This window comes from Lynx canadensis, chromosome D3, assembly GCF_007474595.2.
Source record: "Lynx canadensis isolate LIC74 chromosome D3, mLynCan4.pri.v2, whole genome shotgun sequence".
In the NCBI taxonomy this organism is placed as follows: domain Eukaryota; kingdom Metazoa; phylum Chordata; class Mammalia; order Carnivora; family Felidae; genus Lynx; species Lynx canadensis.
Window position 1 is genome coordinate 4,519,252 of NC_044314.2, and position 16,729 is coordinate 4,535,980.

At 53.1% G+C, this 16,729-nt stretch overlaps 1 protein-coding gene across 1 annotated transcript in view; it reads left to right on the plus strand.

Moving 5' to 3' along the window:
- DIPK1C (divergent protein kinase domain 1C) overlaps positions 1 to 15,063 on the plus strand; it is a 51,041-nt gene extending 35,978 nt beyond the window's left edge. Inside the window, exons 4-6 of the mRNA XM_032595451.1 lie at positions 6,210 to 6,893; positions 11,199 to 11,363; positions 14,179 to 15,063. Coding sequence (XP_032451342.1) covers positions 6,210 to 6,893; positions 11,199 to 11,363; positions 14,179 to 14,397 — 1,068 coding nt within the window. The 3' untranslated portion in view covers positions 14,398 to 15,063. The remainder of the gene's footprint in view (positions 1 to 6,209; positions 6,894 to 11,198; positions 11,364 to 14,178) is intronic.
- The last annotated feature ends 1,666 nt before the right edge of the window (positions 15,064 to 16,729 follow it).

A 16,729-nucleotide genomic window follows, 5' to 3' on the forward strand; every position in this document is an offset into this window, starting at 1 on the left:
GAAACTCCAGCCCAAGAGGTGGTTCCCCAGTGATGAATTTAGTTGCCTGCAGTAGAGATTGCTTCTTCATAGGGCAGGCTTATCTTTCTTTGCTGTGGTAGAAACCCCATGACCCCAGTGGGACTACAGCATCCGGAAAGATTTTACAGGAGAGAAGGACTCTATTTTTCTGAGTGCTTTGGCCATGTTTGTGATATGTATCTTCTAAGGCATATCCAGGGGCCAAGAAGGGCTGGAGGGTGAACTGGCTCAGTGTTCTGAGATTTTGCAATGCACAGATAACTGCTCAGGTGAGGAATTCTATGGTGGGATATGTTGCTAACCACATAGAGACTTAATGCTCCTCGAAAACAAGAACAGATACACAAAAGAAAACCCAGCCCTTAGGCATGACCTCCGGGACCCTGTCAGCAGTTTCCCAGACTAGAGTGGACAGGTTTTGTTTTTGCCTGAGAACCATGATACACGCTGGAGAGATCCTAACCGACAGCCTCTGAGATGCTTCCTACCAGACCTGAGAATTCTGGCAGTGTGCATTTGTATGCACGCACGTAGTCTAGAAATGCCAACCCCACTGTGAGCTCAGATAATCACAAAATGCCAGTCAACTACAAGGAGAGTTTATTAATTTTTTTTTCAATATGATACCTGTGGATTTTATACGTGCACTCATTTGGCACAGGGTTGTACCTGTCTCCACGCTGGCAACACCCCTTCACATGCAGAGAAAAGTGATTTTAAAAATTGAGTTGAAGTGAATAAACTGGTTTTTTTTGAGCTCAAAAATAGCTACTTCAATAAGACATGTGGCACATAAAGTAATTTCACTATTGTCTCTAACATGATGACAATTTTTAATTAGCTTGTAAACTTGTAGTTTGTACTTAAGTTCACTGTTTTTTATTTTTTGTTTATTTTTTTTAAGTGCTGGTTTATTTTTGAGAGAAAGAGAGAGAGAGAGCAGGGGAGGGGCAGAGAGAGAGACAGAGAGGAGAGGGAGAATCCCAAGCAGGCTCCACACTGTCAGCCAAGAGCCCGACATGGGGTTCAAACCCCTGAACCCTGAGATCACGACCTGAGCGTAAGCCAAGAGTTGGAAGCTCAACCGACTGAGCCCCCCAGGCGCCCCGCTAAATTTGTTGTTTTTCAAATAGGAGATTAGTTCTGTCTCTGTGTTTAGGAGGCTCAGACATGCAAAAAGATCCTGCAGACCACTCCATCACTGGAACCAGCGCAGCCACAGTGGATGAATTTCACACTGTGTGTAAGAGAGTGGGAACGGAAGTGGCAAACGTACATCCTCCGACAGGGTGGTGACAAAGAGTAGCTCTGCCTACCCACGCTGTGTGTACCCTGTTGTAAAGCAAATTCTCTCCTAGGACGAGCTGGGTGACGGGGGCACCAGAAGGTAGGGCACAGATCTGAGGCCTCACCTACGCCAGCTGGCAGGCCCCCCTGGGATTCGGGGCACCCCGTTCCACTTCCCGGCCTTTGCGATGGCCGACACTGCCTCCCCGCAAGCTGCCAGCCGCGCAGGAGGCACACTTACGCCCCAACGTGTTAAGCTTCAGAAAACAGCCCATAGTAATTAATGTTCCCCTCCAAAACGGATGGGCTCTACCCCCAATTCGATGATTATTCCGTTGTTCAAAATGTCTTGCGACTCCTGTTTGGAATCGCCCACCAGATTTGTAGGGGCAACGCCGTAGAGACTCTCATTTGAGTTGAACTCGATTTCATCTGTGCAGGGCAGTTTGTAGATGACACTGTGCGGTGGGGAGCCGGTGGGGAGAGGATATCGCAGGTGAGTGTGGTGGATGGAGAGCTGGGGGCAGAGGACAGAGGTGAGGACCCCTAGGGGCAGGGGGGGCTGTCTCCCCGGGAAGGTTGATCTGGCACTTGGGGGCCAGAAGCAGTTTTGTGTGGCAGAGACGTGGCATTTTTTCATAGGCCAGCCCCCTCGATCACACACAGGTGCTGGCACTAACTTTTGCCTCCCACACTGCTGACCCGGATCTGGTTCTCTGAACATACCAGGCCACTTTGCAACTCCGGCTCTTTGCACAGGCTGTTCCCGGCAAAGGAGCTGCCCTCTGTCTCCTCGTCTGCTAGGCGCACCTGCCGTTTGGCTTTCAACACTGAACTCAGGAGCCTCTCTCCAAGAAGAAGCCTCCCCCACCTCCGGCCGTCTAATGACCAGGGCTGGAGAGGGAGGTCATCACTGAGATGACCAGGTCCTCTGCACCTGTGACCTTGGCTGACCTTCGCAGGTCTCCTGTGACACCGTATTAGCTCCCCATGCTACAGACCTGGAAACTAGCCACAGCTGCTGGGGGCGCCGAGCTGGGAGACAAACAAACCCAGTCCGCCCGGAGCCAAGCCTGGCTGCGCACCTATCCCGCACAGGTCATACTCTGCTGTCATTTATGAGTTTGGAAGGCAGCCACCGCTGTTCTGGGAACTCCTGAGCCTGGTACCTGTAGTGGATAATGGCTCAGCTCACGGTCGGCTGGGTTAAGTTGGGAGAGAGAGTGGCATGGTTCATTTGGAGCTGGCTGGGGGTGGCTGAAGCAGCAAGCCCTTGCCCGTGGCCGTTGACAGCCTCAGAGGATTGGAGGGGTCTTCTTGGCCCACAGGTGTCTCTCCTGGCCAGGAGCAGTTCTGGATGAAAGTAAAGCCCCGGGCCATCGTAGCTGACGCCCTCCGCACTCCCCACCCACCGTCCAGTGGACTCTGTCCAACTCCTCCCTTCTATCAGCCCAGGACTCCCCTCCTCCCACCGGACAGGTGCCGTCACCTGCTCTTTATCTGCTCTGTACTTCATACAAAAGCACTTTTGATCAAGTTACAAATGTGACAGCACTCTAAAAGCGTTCTGGAATTTAATCCAATAATTTTGGAAATCATACTTAAAGAGGAATTTGAGGGCTTTATAAGGAAATCAAAAAAAGTTTTTATTTTCTGATCAGGTTTACTGAAGAAATGTGAAACTGTAAATTCCGGAGAGAGTAGGAGAAAAACTACAAGTCAGATGAATGCCCCATGCTATTTCCATCCTTCATAACCTTTCTGCTCCTGGTCGGCTAGACCACTTAACCCTTTCATCCCCACCTCTCCTCGAGGAGCCTGAAAGGTCCCAGGGGAGCCTGAGTCAGCTTTCTTACCAGGGGTGATATGGAAGCATTTCTAAGCAGACAGTGAGTGACTCAGAGGGTCCTGATGCTTTCAACACTCAGTTCTTGACCCCAAGCCTTGGAATTAGAAGGATGGCATTTTGCCAACGTTGTGTTAACGTTAAATACGTTAAAGGTGACTGCAGCATGGAGTGTGCTTGAAACAGTGGTGCGGGTGTTTGTTAACACAGCTTCATTACAGGTGTCTGTTTTCCAAAGACAAAAAGGCTGCCCCAGCAACGGGAGGGCATCCCCAGGCTCCGGGGTCAGATTCACGACCGGCACAGGACTCCGTTGCTTGAATCCTAGCGTTTGGCAAGTGTGACACATCCACCGCCCAGCATGATACACGGAGATGGAAAGGCCACAAAGGCAGAAAGGGCTCCCAGGAGACTCCCAGGGTCAAGTCACATGGCGTGGCCTGGGTCTTCCAAGCTCTTGTCCTGGTACTTCCCGAAACGGTCCCGAAAATCCACTTACTTCTTTTAGGAACTGGGAATATTTCTTTTTTTCTTTTTTTTTTTTTTTTTTTTAATTTTTTTTTCAACGTTTATTCATTTTTGGACAGAGAGAGACAGAGCATGAACGGGGGAGGGGCAGAGAGAGAGGGAGACACAGAATCGGAAACAGGCTCCAGGCTCTGAGCCATCAGCCCAGAGCCCGACGCGGGGCTCGAACTCACGGACCGCGAGATCGCGACCTGGCTGAAGTCGGACGCTTAACCGACTGCGCCACCCAGGCACCCCTCTTTTTTTCTTTTAATTTTTTTAATGTTTATTTTTGAGAGAGTGAGAGAGGCAGAGTGTGCGCGGGGGAGGGGCAGAGAGAGGGAGACAGAATCCGAAGCAGGCTCCAGGCTCCGAGCTGTCAGCACAGAGCCCAAGGCAGGGCTCAAACTCACAGGCCATGAGATCATGACCTGGGGCGAAGTCAGACGCTTAACAACTGAGCCACTAAGCATCTCAGAATGTTTCTTTCTTTTTTTAATTTTTAAAAATGTTTTATTTACTTTTGAGAGTAAGAGAGAGAGAGAGAGAGCAAGCAGGGGAGGGGCACAGAGAGGAAGACACAGAATCCGAAGCAGGCTCCAGGCTCTGAGCTGTCAGCATAGAGCCCAACATGTGGCTCGAACTCACAAACCATGAGATCATGACCTGAGCCAAAGTTGGACATTTAGCCGACTTGAGCCACCCAGGCACCCCAGAATATTTCTTTTTAATAAGCATTTTGGTAATGCATGCTTTGAACAATTAAACTAGAGTATTTATGAAGGTCCCCAATCCTTTTTCTCACACTTTGGGGCCAGGCATATGTTTTCAAATTCACACTTTTGGGGGCATTGAAAGGATAATATGGGGCATATACCTTATATTTTGGATATGAAGCGGAACCAGTAATCAAACAAATTAATAATTCTGCAGCACAATCTGTGCAAATTCTCACCAAGTCAAAGACCTGCAGACTAACAGCCTCACAAACTATTCAGCTGGGTTTTGATTCCACGTGAGGCTCAGAGAGTCACGAAAAGGTTGTCTTTTCAGGGTTTTTTGCATTTTGGAATTGTTCACACATCCAGGCATTGGAAGTACATTGACTTTGAGCCACTTACAGTACAAAGCCGAGAGCGTGGACGACCACAGCCTCTGAAGGGCCTGGAATTAGGTACCTGGCCACCGTTCAAGGGCATCTCGTGATGTCTTGCACTTGAATGAATGAATGGTTTCCACACACTCTTCTCACAGCCTGCCCGAAAACCGACCAAGGGGGGCAGACCGGTGAGATGCAGGGAGGGGAGACGAGGCTCAGGGCGGTGGGGCAGCCACCAGGGATGCCGTGGCACAGCCGGGCGTGGCTGAGCTGCACCGTGCTGAGCTCCAGCTTGTCACTCTGGGCACCTGGTCGTGCACGAGACAGAGTGAAGAAGGTGACGTGGTGGTCCTGCCCTTGTCTCATCACCTGATGAGGACTGGGTGGCCCCTTTGCTTAAGGTGCAGCAGGTGAGGCCTGCGTGTGCCCACGTGGAGGGAGGATGCATCTGGAGGGGGTGGGGGAGAGCAGGTGGAGTTAGAACATAGGCTCAGCTCCTAATAAAGTGTCTAGGCCTGTAGGTTTCCTGAAAGATAAAACAAAGAAGGGAACCGAGAAACGGTCCTTCATTTTACTCTGTTCCACACCAGCTCTGTCCTCCCCCTTCTACCTCGTCCCAGCGGGACCACCGGCCAGGGCCCACGGGACCGTCTTCTGAGGGATGTTTGTAATGTGGTGGTGGGGTCACCGGGTCCCCTCGTGTGGAACCCATCCTAAGAGCTGCTCGACTTTAGGAGAAACGCCCATCTGAGGGCTCCTGGACTCACCACCGCCAGGAACCAAACATACCCGACACTTCTAGAATGTATCCCAAGCAGCTCCTGTGTCCCCGGTGCCTGTCCTCGCCAGTTGTGCTGACACCATCATCCACGAGGCCCCTTCCAACTCCCGCTTCCTGTGGTGGGTTCTCCTCCGCACCCCTGTAATCCTTCCAGAGCTGCCGGCCCTATAGGCCACCCTCCTTGGTGTCAGAAACAGCAGGCTGAGGGAACACGCCTGCAGGAGAGGTCCTTCCTGTGGCAGGCCCTGGGTACCAGGTGAGGCTCGCCGGGGACCTGCCTTCTGGGCTCTGACTCTGCCATTCTCTGATGGCGGAGGAGGTCAGAGTTCCCCGGGGCAGCCCAGATGTGTGGCCAGGGTCTGGCACAGTTCAGGGAAGCGAGAGCCAGCAGGCGAAAGGCTTTTCCCAGCATCATGGGGCTGGATGGGGGAGGCCTGCTTCTCGCCTCCGCTGTCCTGACTCTCGAGGCCTGGGCCTGGTTGAATCACGTGACAAATACGAGCGGCTCCTTTAACTCCCTCGCTTCCTTAACTCAGGGACCCAAATAGCCCGCGTGGCTCACACCTGACAGGTTTCCCTCAACAGCTGACTAGAAGCGCCCTGAGCGCGGGGCCGGGCCTCGTTGCTCCCCCTGCCCGCCCCGTGACCGACTGTCCCCTTCCTTCCAGTGCCAGGAGTACCGGGGCGGGGTGCTGGTGGGGGACCTCTGCGAGGACCTGTGCGTGGCGGGGACACTGAGCTACCAGCGCTGTCTGTACTACGAGAGAGGCAAGAAGGTGCTGCAGGCCGACTGGCGCGGCCGGCCCGTCGTCCTCAAGTCCAAGGAGGAGGCCTTCTCCAGCTTCCAGCCGCTCAGCCTGCCGGACGACGCGGCCGAGGACGGCGGCCAGGACTTCCCGGAGGCCGAGCTGCTGCTGGTGGTGGCCGGTGAGGTCAGGAACGCCCTGGGCCTGGAGCTGCCCAACGGCAGCCTGGGGCCGCTGTGGCCCCGGAGGCGCGGCCGTCGCTGGCTGGGCCAGCTGGCCACCCTGTGGTCCCTGGTCCAGCAGGAGGAGTTCGTCCTGTTCAGCCTGCTGCAGGACCTGAGCCGGCACGCCCCGCCCGTGCTGGGCTCCTGCGGCCACTTCTACGCGGTGGAGTACCTGGCCGCGGGCAGCCCCCGCCACAGGGCCCTCTTCCCCCTGGACGGGGCCGCAGGCGCCCCCCGGGGCGGCCGGGGCCAGGCCAAGGCCATCAGCGACATGGCACTCAGCTTCCTGGACATGGTGAGCCATTTCGACGACGACTTCTCCCACCGCCTCCACCTCTGCGACATCAAGCCCGAAAACTTTGCCATCAGGAGTGACTTCACGGTGAGTGGCTCGGGGAGGGTGTGTGTGTCATGTGGAGGACCGAGAACCTAGGAGAGGTTTCGGAAGTCACGGGGGACCCCTGGAAGCTTCTGGAACCTTCTAGCCTGGACAACCCAGACCTGCCACGCCACCTCCTTTTGGGGTGTTAATGAGAGAATTTTAACAACGCGTGCACCTTGCACCCCCGTCCTCCAGGAACGGGAACTAGAAGGAAAGGCGCCTGGTAGGGGGCGGAGGGCCCGGCAGGGGAAGGTGCGTCCGTTCTGGCTTCTCCAAAGCAGCTTCGCCGCATCGTAGACTAATTCGAAAGCGAGCTCTCGCTGAGTCAGGAAACAGTCTTCAGGAGAGCAGGAGCCACCGAGGATGACAAGGAAAGGTGGCTTTTGGGAGCTTTGGTACAACAGCCAGTTGGGGCTGCCGCTTCCTGCCTGCCCATGCTCTGAGATAACGGGAGACGTTTTCTGGGCCTTTCTTCCTGGAGAGGTCCTAGCTAGTCTCCCTTCCATGAGCAGGGCTTCTAGAGGGACAAGTGGAGTTTTGGCGGCTCCTATGAGGGAAAATCCTGCCGGGGGGAAGCATCTGGCTCTGTGCTGCTCTGTTGCAGCAGGTGAAGTCCGTTTCCCGCTCTGGGCAATGCAGGCGTTCATGGAATTCAAGGTGCTGGAGAAGCAATGGCAGGAGGGACTCGGTGTTTCACGAGAAGATAATCCCCTCCCGCTTCCCCCCACCTAGGCTACACCCGCGTGTCGGATTGATGCGTCCTTGCCCCGTGCCCGGGCAAGCGCTGGGACCACTTCCCAAGAAGTAGGTGTGGTGTGGGATGGGTGCTGGGGAGGGGGCCGTGTCCCGGGCCCCCTCCTCCACAAGCTGCGGTCAGTTAGCTTGTCCGCTGCCAGTGCTGGTGAGCGAACGGCCAGGCTGACTTCGCGGGAGCCACACCAGAGAGCTGGCCGCTGAGCGTGCCGGCTCATGGCGGAACGGCGCTCTGCATCCTGGTGAAAAACAGAAAGGGACGCAAAGAGGGTACTCTTACTGCCGGCCAAGGGCTTCCGTGGCAGGTGACATGGGAGTGCCTTCCTACGACAGCCTGAAACCTACAAAACTAATGCAGTCCCTCTGACTGCCCCAGAGGGACTGATGAGCTGGGAGTGGCTCAAAGTGTGGAAGGGAAGGAGCTGAGAGGTTCCAGAAGGCTCTGGGAGGTTCCTGGAGGGTCCGTCTGCAATACCCTGGGCTCCATGAGACCTCTAGACGTGGTTGTGAGGGGGAGGGACAGCCCAGGACTCTGCCAGGGTATTTTTGGAGTTGAACTCCCAGCCAAGGCTTCCCCAGTTCGTGAGCAGAAGGTTTGTGTACTAGACATGTAGGACCGCCGTTCTCTTTCCCAGAGAAATCCTGGGAACGCAGACACCCCAAGGCCCTGGGAAAGGAGGTGTGGGGTGTCCACTCACAACCCCTGGCTTTGGCAGTTATCTCATCTGACACCCGTTTATTCATCCAGTGAGTGTCGTGGAGTGTCAGTGAGTGGAACTCAACAGGGGCGGTAACAGTTGAGGGAACTGAGAGGCTGTCTGGGCTAGGTTCCCAGAAAAGGCCGTAGGAAGGAGGCAGGGCTGACGGGTCTTCCCCGGGGGAAAGGGAAGCATGGCATGTTGCTGGCTTGCACACTGCATCAGAGTTGTGCCTTCCAGTATCTTGTGCACAATAGGCAGGAGATATTTGTTCGATGACATAACGGCGACACTTTCAAGCCCAGGCTGTGCCCTGTGGACTGTGCTGGGGTGCACAGACCCTCACCTCTGCCTGAGTTCTTGCTCAGGGGAGAAAGGGAAAGAAGGACAGAGGGTCCCGTTTGGCTAACCCTGGCATTATTCACCTCCTTACATGCTGAGTCTCAAGAAGTTAACTTTCCCTGTGATTTTACAACTTTAATGAAACCCAGCAGTATCAGCATCACCAGGGAACTTGTTAGAAATGCGAATTCTCTCCCCCCCCCCCCCCCCCGCCCCACCAAGACCTGCTGGGTCTGACCCTCTGGGGGTGGGACGTGGCGACCAACACATACAGTCACTCACTTTCTCTGGGTCCCCCACTTACAGATCCTGAGAATTTATCCACTGGTTGCCAAGGAACAACTGGGAAACACCATCCATCGCTCTGTGCCCCCCGAACCACTGCCCGCAAATGCTCCTTTCGAACAGATACGTTTCCTGCCCCAGAGCCACACTTTTCAGTGGAGAATGAAATAATCCCCAACCCTTTCTAATCTGATGCCCGGACGCAAGTGAAGTAATTCCGTGCAGGAAGAATGTTATGATTCTCTTGATTCTGGTTAAGAAAACTTACTCAGGTTTCTCTGTTGGCTTGGTTGCTGTTCTTACTCTAGGCGCGTACAGTTATGCTCACAATAGCTATAATCCATTCTCCATTATGCACTGAAAACCAAATCTGGCTCTCCCTGCGAGGTGAGAAGGGAGCAATCAGAGATGGGAGAGAGAAGTTGTAAAGAGGTGAGATCGCAGGTAGGGGCCCAGGGGAAGCCGGGGAGAATGTCGGAAAGTATAGAAAGAAGAGAGACCATGTAGTCCCTATGATAAATTACCGAGATGATAGATGTGTGAGCACAGCCCAATATATATTTTCGTGTATTAACTAGGGTACACAGTGAAATAATGAGACAGGAAAAATTGAGTAAAATTATAATTTCTGCTTGCTGTGCCTGAATTAGTAATTAGGCAAAGCTCTTGAGTAGGAAAAAGTTCTGTATTTTTTATTTTCATTATTCTCCATATATTTTGAAAGAGCGTATTTTTCCTCTTCTGTTTTACCGAATCATCCCCAAGAAAGTTTACTGCCTCTTGGCATCACTCCAGAGTGAAAAACAAAAACCCAAACTGGGGAGCGTAGCTCCCAACACCACCAAGTTGAGGAGGACACGAACCCCAACCAATGCGTCTTTTGAGATGCTACCAAAGGCCGGAGGAAGGGCTGGTATTTGGAGGGTGACCTGTGAAGGCTTGTGAAATGTCGCAGACTCCATCGAATTCATCAAATCTTCCAAAAGCTCTTTGTTAACACCTTGAAGCTATGAACTGCATGATTTGGGCAGACTCCAGGTTTTATCAAGTTTGAGATCAGCTTTTTTTTTTTTTTATACATTCAGGTTGTGGAAGAAAATCCGCATCATGTAGATGTTATTTCTTTTTCTGGTTTTGAAGCCTATTTGGTTTGAAGCCAGGAAGATAAATCTGAAATTCCGGGGGCTCCACCCTGTTCTCAGGCTGACAGTGGTGTTTTGTATTTGATGCTATTGGATGAGGGTCCACGGGCATCAAACCTAATTCAGGAGCTTTCACATTGCCTTTCCCAGACACGTTTCGATCCAGCCAGTCAGGAGGAAACCAGTTGGCGTAGGTCACACATATGCCGGAAATAGACAACCTACGTCCTGCCCTCCACATTCACCGGCACCCCCACGGACCTGCCCCTTGAAGGCAGTTTTCTTCTGTAGCTTCTATTCATGGGGATAAATTATCTGTATTCATGGCTTTCATAATTCTGACCCTTGAAGGTCAGAGACCAAAAGTGATAAAGCAATGGAGGGGGAATTCATTTATTTTTAAGAAATTTCAGACATTCGACTTTTACAGCTGAAAAAATGTTTCAAGTTGAAAAGCGATACTTGTAGTCAGGCTTTCACGAGTGATGGCAAATGTCCTTTTGGCAGGGAAAGCCTTGCGATGTGGTCTATGCCGGGCCCTTGTGTGAGTGAAGCATGCGGCCCCCAGCCTGGCCAGGGCCCCTCTTTCTGGCAGGCAGCGTTCTGCGATCCTGCAATCTGTAGGAGCCTGCACCTCAGAGAGCAGAGGCACACTGGCCCCCGGGGGGTCCTCGTGATGGCCATGGGCTGGGCCCCAAGAGTACTTGTGATGGCCATGTGCTGGGCCCCCGGCATCCTAGTGACAGCCCCAAGAGTCCTTTTGATGGCCATGCTCTGGGCCCCAAGAGTCCTTGTGACAACCATGTGCTGGACCCCAAGAGTCCTTGTGATGGCCATGAGCTGGGCCCCAAGAGTCCTTTTGATGGCCATGCTCTGGGCCCCAAGAGTCCTTGTGACAACCATGTGCTGGGCCCCAAGAGTCCTTGTGATGGCCATGAGCTGGGCCCCAAGAGTCCTTTTGATGGCCATGTTCTGGGCCCCAAGAGTCCTTATAATAGCCATGCTCTGGGTCCCAAGAGTCCTTGTGACAACCATGTGCTGGGCCCCAAGAGTCCTTGTCATGGCCATGTGCTGCTTCGTTACAGGTGGTGGCCATCGACGTGGACATGGCCTTTTTTGAACCCAAAATGAGGGAAATTCTCGAGCAGAATTGCACGGGGGATGAGGACTGCAATTTCTTTGACTGTTTTTCAAAGTGTGATCTGCGAGCCCACAAGTGTGGAGCAGAAAGAGTCAACAGCAACCTGCAGGTAAGCAGCCGCCACCGCGTGGGCTGGGGGACATTGTCCTCTCTGGCTGTCGCTGCCCACCATGCCACGGCACCCCATTCATATGGCCCAGGTCCCCTCTTCCACGCCACCTGGGCTTGATGTGCTCAGTGGGGACAGGGACATCAGGAGTTGGGGTGGTCATTTGTCTTGTCTGTCCCATGGGGTTGTTGGCCGAATGACCCTTGGGGGTCTGATGGACGGGGCGGCCAGCGGAGCCCATTATTCAGCTCCCCGTTTCCTCCTAACGTATTACTTTTCTAACTTGCAGTTTTACTCAAAAAATTATCCCTGCCCTGATACACAGAGCAAAAGAATAGAATTTTTTAAAATTTCAGAGATAGACATAATGACACATGGGCGTTTCATAAGTGGCAAAGGTCGCTCTCAGGCCGGCGGAAGGAAAGCTGGGTTATGCAGCGAATGGTGTCGGTCAGCTGGGTGATGGGGCGTAACAAAGGACCACATTAACTCCTACTTCACTCCTCACCAGACCCCATTCCAGAGGCTCATGTACTTACTCATAAAAAATACAATCCTAAGCGTGCCAGAGTAAAACTGGGAGAATTTAAAATATTATCTGAGAGTAAAGAAGGTCTTTCTGAGCTCAGAAGGCCACAGGAAGGAGAAATTTAACTATCTTTAAGAAATCCACATAGCAAACACGACATAAAACAAAATCCCCCAAAATACAGGCAAATATTTGCAATTGCTCGTACAGACCAGGAGCATAGAGGACAGAGGGTTCCTTATCCGCCGGCTGCTGCCGAGGCCCAGGGAGCGTCCCCCGGGAACGCGCTTGCCCAGCAGAGTCTTTGCCATGGCCCCTCCACATGCCGGGGGTAGCATCCAGGGATCGGTCAGTGGGAGAGGGGCCGTATGCAAAACCCAGTCCCGGCCTCAGTAAGGAACAGTTTTCCTCCTCCCTCAGGTCCTTGGACCGTGGTTCTCAGGAATGCGTCTCAGTAAATCCCTGCCTGCAGATCTCCATCTCACAGTCTGCTCTCTAGGAAGCCAACCAAAGCAAGGGGATAATGTCCTCAGTGTATAAAGAGTGTCTGCAAATTAATATGGAAAAGGTCAACAACGTGATGGAAGTGTGAGCAGAGGATATCAACTAGGCCATTCGCTGGAAAGGAAGTACAATGTCACATCATCACCCTGACTGCTAGGAACAACGCAAATTACACCATTTTCACCCACCAGTTGGCGAAAATGAAAGACAACACGGGTGTTGGGGGGGGGGGAGCCCAGCGTTCTCATCACACATTGCCATGAGAGTGTATCTCAGCACAACTTTCCACAGGGTCAATTTGGCAATATCTACCAAAACAAAAAACACACATATCTTTTGGCCCAGAAATTCCATTTCTAGAAATTGTCATAGGTGCAAAATGAAAATGACATACAGGCAAGATATTTACTGCAACTTTGTTCTAATAGCAAAAGTTAGTAAACAATCTCATTTCCATCAGTAGGAAACTAGTTAAATAATTTATGATCTATCCACACATTTGAGGTGCAGCCATTAAAGTAAACAGGAAATCCTTAGAAGGCTCTGCCTGGTATTCTGTTAGATGGGAGTGGAAGGTGTGGAAGAGGGTGTGTAATATACTGCCATTCGTGCAAAGTAGAACAGAAAGGAAAAACATGTATCAGCTTGTGTGTGCATACTCTCTCTAGAAGGAAGGCGTCCCCTCGCGGAGCTGGGAACAGAACATTGGACAATCAGCAGGAGGCACACCGGTCTGTCCTTGGGAACATTTAACATTTTTGCACACATATTCTCAATTTAAAACAGAAATAAGGTGATTTGCTTTTAAAAATATTCCTGGGGCACCTGGGTGGCTCAGCTGGTTAAGCGTCCAATTTAGACTCAGGTCATGATCTCACGGTTTATGGGTTCGAGCCCCATGTGGGGCTCTGTGCTGACAGCACAGAGCCTACTTGGGATTGTCTCTCTCCCTCTCTCTCTGCCCCTTCCCTGCGTGCTCTCTCAAGATAAATAAAATAAAGAAACAATAAAAAAATAAAGAAAATTAAAAAAAAAAGTTCCTCAGAAGTTAAAGTTCCATGTCTTCTATGAAAAGTAGAACTACAACACTGAGGCCTCTGCTCAATGAGTCCCAAACAGTGTGATACAGAAAGATAAAGCACATTAATCCCACCCCTCTCGGTGGAGCCCTCCCAGCAGGAGGAGCCTGTGAAAGCTCTAGAAACAGGAGCATGTGTAAGTGGAAGGTTGGAGGAGATCTCCGGCATCAGTGAATTTCATACCCTACGGGATGGTGGCTTGATTTTCATTTCTGCTTCTGAAGTAAAATGATTCAAAGTCCCTTCTAGTACAGACTTTTCTCCGTGAGTCTATCATGTTTGCTGACTACTTCTCCCCACGTGTCACTGGACCCTCGGGACAACCCGAGGGTCGTCGCTTGTCATGGTGACCAAATATGCACGAGAAAGCCCAACCTCAGCGATGCGGCCACACAGCCGAGGGGATGCTCCTTACGCAGCACTGGCCGCCCAGGACTTTCTGCTCCCCTTTGTCTTCGGAAGTGTACTCGATGACAGGGACCCTTCCCTGTCTGCGTTGAGGCTGGGAGGGGGACCTTGTTCCCGGTGCCGAGTGGTTCAAGTTCCAGAAGGGAAGGCAGTTTTAGAATCAGACCGTCTGTGTGGGAAGACGCCTCCCTCGGCAGGTGGGGTTGTATGGGAGGAGCCACGGTCTGTTTGGGCCTGCGGAGCCTCCGTGGTTGGTTCGCAGCCTGCAGTAACCACTCTGTCCCCTGCCCCTCAGGTCGTCTGTGACAAGATATTCCGCCACTGGTTCTCCTCCAGTCTCAGGACCTCGGCCGTCTCCGTCCCGCTTCAGCTACAATTGCGGGACGCGGTCCAGGAATGCGCAGACCCTCGGGGCACCTCCGGCAGCGCCCCGGGAGCCGCCCCTGACGTGTTCTGGAAGCTTCAGCGCCTCCTTCAAGCCACACAGAGGGAACTGCAGGAGGCAGAGAAGTAGCCACTCCCGTGGCCTTGGGTCCCTTCCCTCTATGTTGGTTCAAGGACGGGACGTTTCCTCTATGCAAATGAGTGCACGCGCAGGTGTCGCTGTGGTCCTTCTGAAATGTGAAATCTCTGATGCCCTTCCCACCGCACTCCAGCTGCCCTCATGTGCGTCCTTCTGTCCCATCCTGGCTTGATTCGCCACCGCGCTGGCCTCTGACCTGCCACCCTTTAAAAGTGACACGAGGGAGGCAGGTACAGCGGTTTCCTCTTGGAGGCCTCTTCGCCGGGAAACAGCACAAATCCCACTCTGAGGATCGTGCTTGTGCTCACCTGAGAGCCAGGGCTTCGAGCTGTCCTGCCTGCACACGTGCCCACATTTAAAGAAGTGCACGTGCGTGCACACGAGCCAGTGTTCACACGGGAGTGCTCGTGTCAGTGTGTGCACGCGTGCGTGAGGACGTGCCTGCCTGAACGAGCTTGAGCAGGGAGCGCGGGAGGCTCCGGGGCAGGGGAAGGGGTGTCCCCTCTGGGACAAGAGGGCTGCCTTTGTTTTGGAATAAAATACAATCAAAACAGAAGTTGCATCTGTAACGCAAACATAATCCGTCAGGAGAGGACGTGTCAGGACAGCGTATAGCCGTTTTCCTCCTGAGGGGCCCGTCGATTTTATGGAGCCTGTGTTAGGGAGCACGTTACCACCCGCCGCGGGGCATCTGCCTTTGGCGCGGGAGATGCAGGCTGGTTGGACTGCGTCGTGTTGTCCCTGAGAACGTGGGGGACAGCGAGTGCCGCGGTCGGCGTCGGGCAGGGTCAGAGGCGGGCGCCTTGCCCTCAAGGGCACGAACGCCGAGGCCCGGGCACCATGCCGCACGCTGGCAGGTGCCTCCAGCAGAGTCCCGGGGAGACTTTCCTGAGAGACGAGAGACGGAGGGAACCACACCGTGGTCCTTCGCTGGGCAGGCGGGTGAACCCGCGGGGGGCCAGCCAGGCAGCCACCGGGAGGGAACTCCTTTCTACTGGACACCTGGGACACAGCAGGTGCTCTGCAAGTGACCAGCTGGTGTCCCTAAAGGTAAATGAAGAAAGACGCTGAGAGAGGAAAAGGAAATTCTATTGATGGCTTACAAATCAAAGAGGACGGATTAATCTGAAATTTTAAAAAAATCACAAACTGCACAAATTTCAAGCTCTTTCTCTTTTCCTTGCCCGGTGCCTTCCTGGTCCAGACCAAGGGGAATTTCCTGCTTGTGTTCATTTGGATGCATTTCTCCAGGCTGCACCCCGGGCTCATGGAACGGTGTGGGGGGCGGGGCGGAGACAGCGCAGGCCCCACCGGGTCTGGGTTCCCACCTCTGAGCACTTCTGTCTGGTCGCCATGGTCACCTGCAGTCCTGCCCCCCATCCGTCACCCCTGGCATTTTCTCACATGACTCAGTTTCCTCAAGGGCCCTCTAATCGTCCATGTGAACGACTCACTCTGCCTTCGTAGCCTTTGGCAGGAAGGAACACCCCATGGCTGTCACTTCCGTGGCAGAAATACATTAAAACTAAAGTTTGATGCGCGGGCCTTGAGCTAGCAGTTTCTAAAGGAAAAGAGAGTTTGTCTACGGAACAGAGGCTCCTGTCTCTCCAGGGCTGTGCTCTGTGCAGTGGCTTCCTGCAGCCGTGAGGGTCTCACTGAACCGTGCCAACCGGAGGCTCAGGGTCTGTCTCTGAGCGAGGCTTCCATGAAACTGGGTGTGAGATAAAGGGCGAGGGAGGGGCAGGGGGCTTGCAGGCCGTGCTCCTAAAACAGTTGGCTTTCGCACTGTGACAGCAGAGGGGTCTCCCTCGGGTTGACCCTGGCATCACAGCCCTTCATTAGCGTTGGCTCCGAGCCACCTGGCTGGGCAGCAGAGCTGGCTCGGGAAAGGGAAAATGTTCGTTTTCATCTCGACCAAAATGGAAGCACATGTTTTTGTTTATCATGGAGACTACGCAACGTGTAATTTCCCAACACAATGGGGTTGTTATTGCTGAAAAGGAGCAGTTTCACCCGTTTCCCCTGTGTCTGACCACTCGGTGTCTCTCCCTCCCCCCCCCCCCCCCCCCCCCCCCACACACACACAAATGCCCCTTTCCCATCCTGCCTGGAGAATTCCATAAAATGCCAGCATGTCTTAAACTATCTGTGGTGGATTTTGTTTTGGTTTTTTAAAAAAACCTCAAACCCTTGCAAAGTAACACTTTTATAGAACACAATGAACAAACACTATATTTAATATATATTTTTATATTGTAGAGAGAGCCCATGCGAGCGGGGGAGGGGCAGAGGGAGCCGGGGCTTGGGGGGAGAATCTCGAGCA